Source organism: Musca domestica, unplaced genomic scaffold (assembly GCF_030504385.1).
Source record: "Musca domestica strain aabys unplaced genomic scaffold, Musca_domestica.polishedcontigs.V.1.1 1, whole genome shotgun sequence".
In the NCBI taxonomy this organism is placed as follows: Eukaryota; Metazoa; Arthropoda; class Insecta; order Diptera; family Muscidae; genus Musca; species Musca domestica.
Genome location: NW_026712114.1, coordinates 3,784,805 through 3,794,682, shown reverse-complemented (window position 1 = coordinate 3,794,682; position 9,878 = coordinate 3,784,805). Strand labels below are relative to the sequence as shown.

General features: G+C 37.9%; 1 protein-coding gene across 1 annotated transcript; it reads right to left on the bottom strand.

Moving 5' to 3' along the window:
* Window positions 1-1,252: 1,252 nt before the first annotated feature.
* Window positions 1,253-5,782, bottom strand: LOC105261773 (uncharacterized). The gene is made up of 6 exons (XM_059132235.1): window positions 5,502-5,782; window positions 5,289-5,419; window positions 5,075-5,198; window positions 1,847-2,254; window positions 1,435-1,766; window positions 1,253-1,364 (listed from the first exon to the last, which is right to left on the bottom strand). Exons 1-6 carry the CDS (start codon window positions 5,652-5,654, stop codon window positions 1,301-1,303), a joined length of 1,212 nt encoding a protein of 403 aa, XP_058988218.1. The 5' UTR covers window positions 5,655-5,782; the 3' UTR covers window positions 1,253-1,300.
* Window positions 5,783-9,878: the final 4,096 nt, after the last annotated feature.

Below are 9,878 nucleotides of genomic sequence, written 5' to 3'. Positions count from 1 at the left end.
TTAATACACCCTCCAGAATATTTTCGCGATAATATTCGGCCCACACCATCACCATGACAGACGCTTGAGTTCAGGTGGCCAACCGAAGGTGCACATTTTCAGCTGACGTCTTTGGAAAGTAAACACAATCCCCGTTTTCGTATAGCCCCATATACCGGTACCTCCCGATATTCAGTATTTTGATGATTTTAGCGACATTATTCACCGGAATTGTTTCAAATTTGGTATTTGAAGTTCGTAATGTGTGCTACAGCCTAAGACAGAAAATTATCTGTACAGGTCCCCGTCTTCGTATAGCCTCCACATAACGGTACCTCCCTATATTCGGTATTATGATGATTTCAGCGACATTATTCAACGGAATTATTTCAAATTTGGTATTTGAAGTTCGTAATTGGAACTACAGTCTGTGACAGAAAATTATCTGTGCAGGTTCAGGTCTTCGTATAGGCCCCATATATCAGTACCTCCCAACATTCGGTATTTCGATGATTTTATCGTCATTGTTCACCGGAATTGTTTCAAATTACGTTTTTAGAATTCGTAATGGGATCTACAGTCTGTGAAATTATCTATGGTCTTCGTTTAGGCTCCATTTTCGGTATTTTGACGAGTTTAGGTACAAAACCCACCGAAATTGTTTGAGATGTCGTATTTGAAGTTCGTAATGGATGCTACAGCCTGTGACAGAAAATTGTCTATGCTGGTCCAGGTCTTCGCACAGCTCCGATATAACGGTACTTCCCTATATACGATATTTTGATCAGTTTAGCTACGTTATTCACCGTTTATTTCAAGTTTCGAATTTGAATGTGGTAACGGCTTAGGACAAACAATGCGTATGTAGGTGCACGTCGTAAAATATAATGTTTATATTCGGTATTTTTAAAAAAATTTAACAGAATTTTTTAAGGATTTTATTTTTTGAAAATTTCCAAATTTGTTCCAAATGGTGGAGGGTATTCAAAGTTCGGCCCGGTTTTTTTAACTAGTTTTTACCTCACCCTTTATGTTACGTGGAAGATCATTGCCATGCACTAAGAAGGGTAGTGGTCCTAGTATCGAGCCTCTACTAACCGACAATGATCCGGATATCTTGTTATCCAAAGAAACCGATTGTGATCTATTTGTCAGGTATGACATTATCATGTTTGTTGCGGTAGTAGAAAGTGAGTACTCGACAAAAAAAAATTGACAAGTCTCTCTTTTGCATCTTTTACTATTCAAAAAAGTACTGAAACAAAACCAAGTTTTTAAAACATTTAAAACAAAAATAAGTTTTTAACACATTTTCTATTCTTTATTTACATTCGGCTTTGGCTTTTTGTATGATCGCTTTCAGTTCATTTTTTATGACATTTGGACTAAAACGAGAATAGAAAGAAAGAAAATTTTTAATGTCGCGGATATAATTCGCCAAATTACAAAACTTACTAATTATTTGTAACACCATTGGTTATGGCAAATGTCAAGGGACTGCAGTATTCCGGCTTCAAACAAACATAATGAACCAGTTTACCTAAAGCAAAAGGAAAAAGCAGACTAGCAAATGGTATGCGTTGTAAAAATTTGAATATTTCATTGTCGGTATCGAAGTTTTCGATTTTAACAATTTTCCATAGTGTAAAGATGGCCTGAATCAAGGCATAGCTGAATATGTTCAATTGAGGATAGAAATTGTAACAGAAGCCAGCTAGAAAGGCCGATATGATGTGATTTAAGTTCTTCAAATGCGGGAAACGACGATTTAAATAGCAATGGGTAAACTGTGAAGAGAGCGAAAGAGAGAGAGAGAGACGAGAAGGTAAGCTGAAAATCTATATTGACTTTGAAGCCTCAAACTTACCCTATAAATGCCAATATAGGTTGTTAGCAGGGCCGTTGAACGTATACGAAAGTTTTTTATTTTTGACAAAATTTTAAATTTGGCGGAATCGGTTTTACTAATTCTACTCAACATAGCCTTAATGACATCTAATGTTAGGCCAAGAAAAAAATATTTTCTCATACCATGGCCGAGATAACGTTGACAGCTAATCTTGGGATGTAGTTGACATGTTGTGTGCTCCGTATTCTCAACTTCTGGAATTTTGGGATTTGGTTGTAAAAACCAAAATCCTTTAAGGCCATATAAATATTTGCCCTGCAGTATTAGGGCACTGCAAATCATAAATATATAGGTTTGTAGATATTTTGAATCGGCAATTAGGTGGCTAACAAAATTGTGACGCTTTAGGAAGAATGTTTCGGTGATCTGGAAAAAAAATTCAGGAATTTATAAATGTGTTTAAGGTACATACAGGGTAAGATAAAAAACTGCAACAAAGTGAAAAGCCATAATTTTTACATTTTTTTTAAATTTAATTGAATGAACAACCAGTAAAGAAAGTCCTAAAGTCGGGCGGGGCCTACTTTATGATACCCTACACCACTTTGCTAATTTATTAGAGCTCAACATAACAATTAAGTGTTTTTATGGGAGAATTCAATCATACACACTATGATTATAATTATAATTTAAAGTTCAAAGGACAAAATATGCCGAAGTATTTGTATCTTTTAAATTCGGACTTGTATTGCCCATTTGGTGCAAAATTAATTTGAAATCGATAAAGATACATATGGGAGTTATATCCAAATCTGAACCGTTCTTGATAAAATTTGGCAAATATATTTCTGAGCTGTATTTGATATATTTCCCTGAATATCGTTGTTACGGACTGCATATTACGGCTGTGGGTAACAAACAAACAACAAATCGGATGAACAGTATATATGGGAGCTATAGCTATATCTGAACCGATCTTCACCAAATTTGGCATACTAGCTTCTGGATTCAATTCGGTCGTATGTGCCAAATTCCATCCCATTTGGGCAAATATTAGACGTTTGGTGCACAATGAAAGGTAAATCGGACGAAGTTATATATGGGAGATATATCCAAATCCGAACCGATCTCGATAAAATTTAGTAAAGGTATTTCTGAACTGCATTTGATATATTTCCCCAAATATTGTTGTTGCAGAGTGCATATTACGGCGGCGGTAGACACAAATAACAAATCGGATGAACAATATATATGGGAGCTATAGCTATATCTGAACCGATTTCGATCAAATTTAGCATACATATTTTCAGACCTAATTTGGGTGTATGTGCAAAATTCCATACTATTCCGGCTGATATTACACGTTTGGTGCACAATAAAAGGCAAATCGGTCGAAGATATATATGGGAGCTATATCTAAAATTTGACCAATCATCTCCAATTTCAATAAGGTTCTTCCTTGGGTCAAACAAATGATTTGTGCAAAATTTCATCTGGATAGGGCAATAAATGTGAACTGTACTTTGTTTACAAAAATACAAGGACAGACAGACGAACGGACGGACATGCATAAATCGACTCAGAATGTGATTCTATGCAGATCATCAAAAGGAACTATGGGTCTATCTCGTTTCTCTTTGCCTGTTACAAACAAATGCACAAAGACATAATACCCTGATCACCTTGTGGTGTAGGATATAAAAAATGTCGGAAATAGCATCAAATTTTAGAATAAGTTTAGATTTTGTCGAAATGGTCACCTTTGGCACGAATTATGGCCTTCAAAAGGCCAATGAAACCCGAATGTTGCTCTGCGGTATTTTGGCCCATTCCCGGCGAAGCGCTTGCTTGAGGTGATCGACACGTTGGTATTTTTTAGTGCCAACCTTGCTTTCCAAAATACTCCAGACACAATAGTCCAACGGATTGGTTTCCGGAGATTTTGGTGGCCATTGTGCGCTGGAAATGAAGCGGGGAACTTCATTTTGTAACCATAACTTAGGTGGCGCATGCTGAGTGCGATGGTGTTGAGTCCTGTTGCAATGTCCAAGGTCTGCGGCCAAAATGTTTGCCTGCCCAAGGCTTTAATACACCCTCCAGAATATTTTCCCAATAATATTCGGCATTTATTCTGATGCCACGGTCGATTAATACGAGCGGAGAGCGACCATCGGCGGTTATGGCGGCCCACACTATCACAATGGGCGATGCTTGAGTTCTGGTGGCCAACCGAAGGTGCACATTTTCAGCGGACCTCTTTGGCAAGTAAACACGATAATTTTGTTGGTTTACAAACTGCCGGACAACGAACGTTTTCTCATCGGAGAAACCCAAATTCGGCAGATCACCACTTTCCGCCAAGCGAAGCAATTCTCTAGCTCTTTTGGCCCAAGGCTTTAATACACCCTCCAGATTATTTTCGTTATAATATTCGGCATTTATTCTGTTGCCACGGTCGATTAATACGAGCGGAGAGCCACCATCGGCTGTTATGGCGGCCCACACCATCACCATGGCCGACGCCTGAGTCCTGGTGGCCAACCGAATGTGCACATTTTTAGCTGACCTCTTTGGCAAGTAAACATGATCATTTTGATTGTTTACAAACTGCCGAACAAGGAATGTTTTCTCATCGGAGAAAACCAAATTTGGCAGTTCACCACTTTCGGTCAAGCGAAGCTACTTTTTAGCTCTTTTGAGACTATTTTCTTTCTGTAGCGGTGTAAGTTCTTGCACTTTTTGGAATTTTAATTACCCCGAGCTGATTTTTTCAATATTTGCCGAATGGAATATTGCGATATGTTCAGCTCATTAAACATTTTTCGGCCACTGCGACGCGGGTTTCGATCAAGTCGCTTTTTTTTTTACTTTTCGAACCATTTCTGCTGATGTTGCTGTGTTTTTTTCGTCCCCTTCCTTGACGTCGTGCTACGTTACCAGTATCACGGTAACGAGCGATGGTACGAACCACAGAAGATTTATTCACATTTAAATGCTGGAGTGCTCTAACGATAGCCACTTGTGGTTTTCCAGCCAAATATAAAGGAATGACACTGTCACGCTTGAATTCAATCGCGAATAACCTCTTTTTTCTGGAAAATTCTCACCAAAATGCTTTTGTAAACAATATAATGAGCTATTCCTGAAGTAATTTTAACAGCTGTCGGACGAGTGGCTTAGAAGTGACAGAAGTCTGAAATTGGTTGCAGTTTTTTTCATCTGACCCTGTAATGTTAGTATACTTACACATTGAAATACACTTGTTTCGAAAAATGTTTTGACACGTTCTGAACCCAAATTATATAGACATCCACCAATAACAGAGGGCCAGTAGACAATAGTAGTATAGCCAAAGTGACCAAAAATATATCTGAAATTAGACAAGAAAATACAAAAATTATACAAAACATTTTCAATTTCAATCATGTTAAAGGTCGAATATAATTAAATATATTATTACCTTAAAAAACAAATTAACGCATTGATGCCACAGCCGCAGGCTGCTCCAACCAATGAACACTCGGCATAATATTTAAACGTGTGACGTAGTTTATTTTTATTAAGGCTACGTAATTTTATCAGCAGTGGGAGCTGGAAAACCGGTGGAGAGAATAAAAAAAATAAATTTCGATTATCATTCCTCAATACCCCAACCCATTTTGGTTAGTCTTACCAAACAAATCGGAACAAAATATTTGAAGTTAGACAAAAGATATAGCGGAATATCTTTGAGACAATGAACAAAACAACTCTCCGGATGTATGGCCAACTCTTGGCAGGTTCTTGCACCAATAAGCTCCACAAATATTTTACTGAACCTTGTCATATTGCGGCGTTTGAAGACGACACCCGATTACTCCCGAACCCACCAAGGGTAGCACACAAACTGGCAAAGTATTTTGTAGGCTTTGTAATAAATTAGCTGAATTAAAAAGTAAGCGAAGCTTAAATTGTATTAATTACATTGTCAAATGGATAGAAACGAATTCGAAATGAGCATTGATAGAATTGAAAACCAAAATATTCCATTCGCGACAAATTTATTTTAGGTTCAACACACTGCCACATTTAAAGCGATTTGTTGACTTTGAGGCGAACGCATTGTTTGACCAATTTAGCGATTAGATATTCACAGAGAATTATACTCGCCGGCTGGGCAAATTATTTCTTTAGTGACATTTGGGGTTCAGGCAGGACAGTTCTTGTGTAGAACAAATAAAGAGGCCTTCGCATAAAAAAGCAACTCCAAAACTTTATTCTCATCACAAGCACCAAAAATACTCTGAGAGCAGTCTATGGAGAGCGCCGCAGCTAAGAACAATCCAAACTGTGAGAATGGCTTCAAACCATTTGAAATCCAGAGGGAAATCCTGAATACTCAAAGTAACATTTGGGGTTCAGGCAGGACAGTTTTTGTGTAGAACAAATAAAGAGGCCCGCGCATAAAAAAGCAACTCAAAAACTTTGTTCTCATCACCAGCACCAAAAAGTGTCTGAGAGCGGTCGATGGAGAGCGCCGCAACTAAAACCAATCCACACTGTAAGAATGGCTTCAAACATTTGAAATCCAGAGAGGATTTCCTTCTCTATACTCAAATGAGAAAACTTAATCCCACCAGACGACAAGGGAAAATTAGTTGTACAAAGTATTTCGACATATTTTTGGCGAAATTGAGGTGCTGGGAAAATTAAACAATTAAAACAAGAAGAAGAAGGTACGAGGGCGCAAACGAAAACGACGTAAAATCAAGAAGTGAAACCCCCGATATGACAGACGAAGCAGAAGAGAGAAAAACTAAATGCATTGAGAGGGAGCGTACAGGTTGAGATGAACAAACTGCAACTCAGCATAGCCTTAATGACATCCAATGTTAGGCCAAGAAAAAAACAATATTTTCTCATACCATGGCCGAGATAACGTTGACAGCTAATCTTGGGATGTAGTTGACATGTTGTGTGCTCCATATTCTCAACTTCTGGAATTTTGGGATTTGGTTGTAAAAACCAAAATCCTTTTAGGCCATAAAAATATTTGCCCTGTAGTATTAGGGCACTGCAAATCATAAATATATAGGTTTGTAGATATTTTGAATCGGCAATTAGGCGGCAAATAAAGTTCTGACGCTTTAGGAAGAATGTTTCGGTGATCTGGAAAAAAATGCAGAAATTTATAAATGTGATTAAGGTATATACAGGGTGAGATAAAAAAAAAAACTGCGACAAAGACAAACGCCATACTTTTTACTTTTACACTTTGGCTATACAACTACTGTCTACTGGCCCTCTTTTATTGGTAGATGTCTATATAATTTGGGATCAGAACGTGTCAAAACATTTTTCGAAACAAGTATATTTCAATGTGTAAGTATACTAACATTACAGGGTGAGACTAAAAAAACTGCAATCAACTTCATACTGCTGTCATTTCTAAACCACTCGTCCGACAGCTGTTAAAATTATTCCAGTGACAGCTCATTATATTGTTTACAAGCGTACAAAAGTATTTTGGTGAGAATTTTCCTGAAAAAAAATTATTCGTGATGGAATCCAAGCGTGATAGTGTGATTTCTTTATATTTGGCTTTAAACCCCCAAGTGGCTATCGTTAGAGCACTTCAGCATTTAAATGTGAATAAATCTTTTGTGTCTCGTACCATCGCTCGTTATTGGTCAAGGAAGTGGACGGAAGAAAACAGCACCATCAGCAGAAATGGTTCGAAAAGTAAAGAAGCGACTTGATCGAAACCCGCGTCGCAGTGGCCGAAAAATGGCTCCTGAGCTGAACATAACGCAATATAACATTCGGTAAATATTGAAAAATGAGCTCACGGTAAAGCCATTGAAATTCCAAAGAGTGCAAGAACTTACACCGCAACAGAAAGAAAATAGATTCAAACGAGGTAAAGAGTTCCATCGCTTGGCCAAAAGTGGCGAACTGCCGAATTTGGTTTTCTACGATGAGAAAACATTCGTTGTCCAGCAGTTTGTAAACAAACAAAATGATTGTGTTTACCTGTCAAAGGGGTCAGCTGAAAATATGCACCTTCGGTTGGCCACCATAACTCAAGCGCCGGCCAGGCTGATGGTGTGGGCCGCCATAACAGCCGATGGTCGCTCTCCGCTCGTATTAATCGACCGTGGCATCAGAATAAATGCCGAATATTATCGCGAAAATATTCTGGAGGTTGTATTAAAGCCTTGGGCACGCAAACATTTTGGCCGCAGACCTTGGATATTCCAACAGAACTCAGCACCATCGCATTCAGCACGCGTCACCTAAGAATGGTTACAAAATGAGGTTCCTCGCATCATTTCTAGCACACATTGGCCACCAAAATCTCCGGATCCGTTGGACTAATGTGTCTGGTGTATTTTGGGAAGCAAGGTTGGCACTAAAAAATACCAAAGTGTCGATCACCTCAAGCAAGCGCTTAGCCGGGAATGGGCCAAAAAATACCACAACGCAACATTCGGGCAGCGTGTGACGGTTTCATTGGCCGTTTGAAGGCCATAATTCGTGCCAAAGGTGACAAATTCAAACAAATCTAAACTTATTCTAAATTTGATGCTATTTCCGACATTTTTTGCTTTCATTCAATAAAATTTAAAAAAAAATGTAAAAATTATGGCGTTTGACTTTGTAGCAGTTTTTTATCTCACCCTGTATATCCACTTTTATGCGAAATCATAAATTTCGATCTGATTAAGTAAACTATTTAGATATAGCAATCACCGACTTATTTCGCAAGTTATGACATATAAAAGTACTGGAAATTGTGACCCTTTGTGGTTGAGGTACCACAAGGGGTTGGCAGATATATCATCTTCACAACAGATCTTGTGTTAGCAAAAATATTTGGATATGTGAAATTTTAAGGAAGTCGGATGCTTATTTTGCGGGTTTTGTTTTCAAAAACATTGAACCCTATGTGGGGGAGGTACCAGAAGAAATGCTCCAACCTCTGTCATCTTTATAACAGATCTGGTGTAAATGGAAATATTGAGATGTACAACGTCTGAATGGAATCGGGTGTTAATTTCATGTTTTATGAGCTTCATGAATATTCAAAATTGTGACCCCTTGTGGGGTAGGTACCAGACCGTGGGTTAATAAATATTGTGATGTCAGCAATATGAAGAGAACCAGAGGTTTATTTCGATTTTATGACCGTTTTGGTTATTCAAAACTTTGAGCCTTTGTAAAGAAGGTACCAGAAGGAATGGTCCGATCTCTACCATCTTTATAACAGATCTTGTGTTGATGGAAATATTGAGACGTATCAAGTCTGAATGGAATCGGGTGTTAATTTCGTGTTTTATGAGCTTCATAATATTCAAAATTGTGACCCCTTATGGGGTAGGTACCACAATGAGTGGTTCGCTATATTCAATCTTCACATCAGTCCTTGGTTCAATAATAATATTGTGATGTGTGTAATTTTAAAACAATCGGACTTTTACATCACATTTTAAAAGAGTTATAATTATAAAAAATGTTGACCCTTTCAGGTACTTGATGGAGTAGACCGATATTGTCCATTTTCACACGTGACCTAGCACTGATGCAAATATTAGATTTTGCAAAGTTGAAGCCAAATCGGATTATCATTTCTCTTTATGTGCAGTAATTTTTTTGAAAATGTTGACATTTTTTGAGGGGAGGGGGGGGGGTGTAGTAGTGGACCGATATTGCCCATCTCCCAACTCGATCTAAGTTTGACAATAATATTACGATGTACATAGTTTGGATCAAATCGGATACTCCCTTCGAGAGTTGTCTTGCGCACCAGCCAGACAAACCGAAGGACATCGCTAAATCGACTTCAAATGTCCTGAAACGGATTTGGTCCAAAGAGACCTAGGGCCCAAAATCGTTATTTCGATGAGGCACGTTTTGGCCGTATCAAATGATATATACCCTCTGTAGCTTATATATGATATCATATATACTCTTTGATGATATGATACATACCCTTTGTAACCCTCTGTAGCTGAGGCTATAAAAATCACAAAAAAAGGATTGTTATTAATATAATTTATTTATAAAAAAA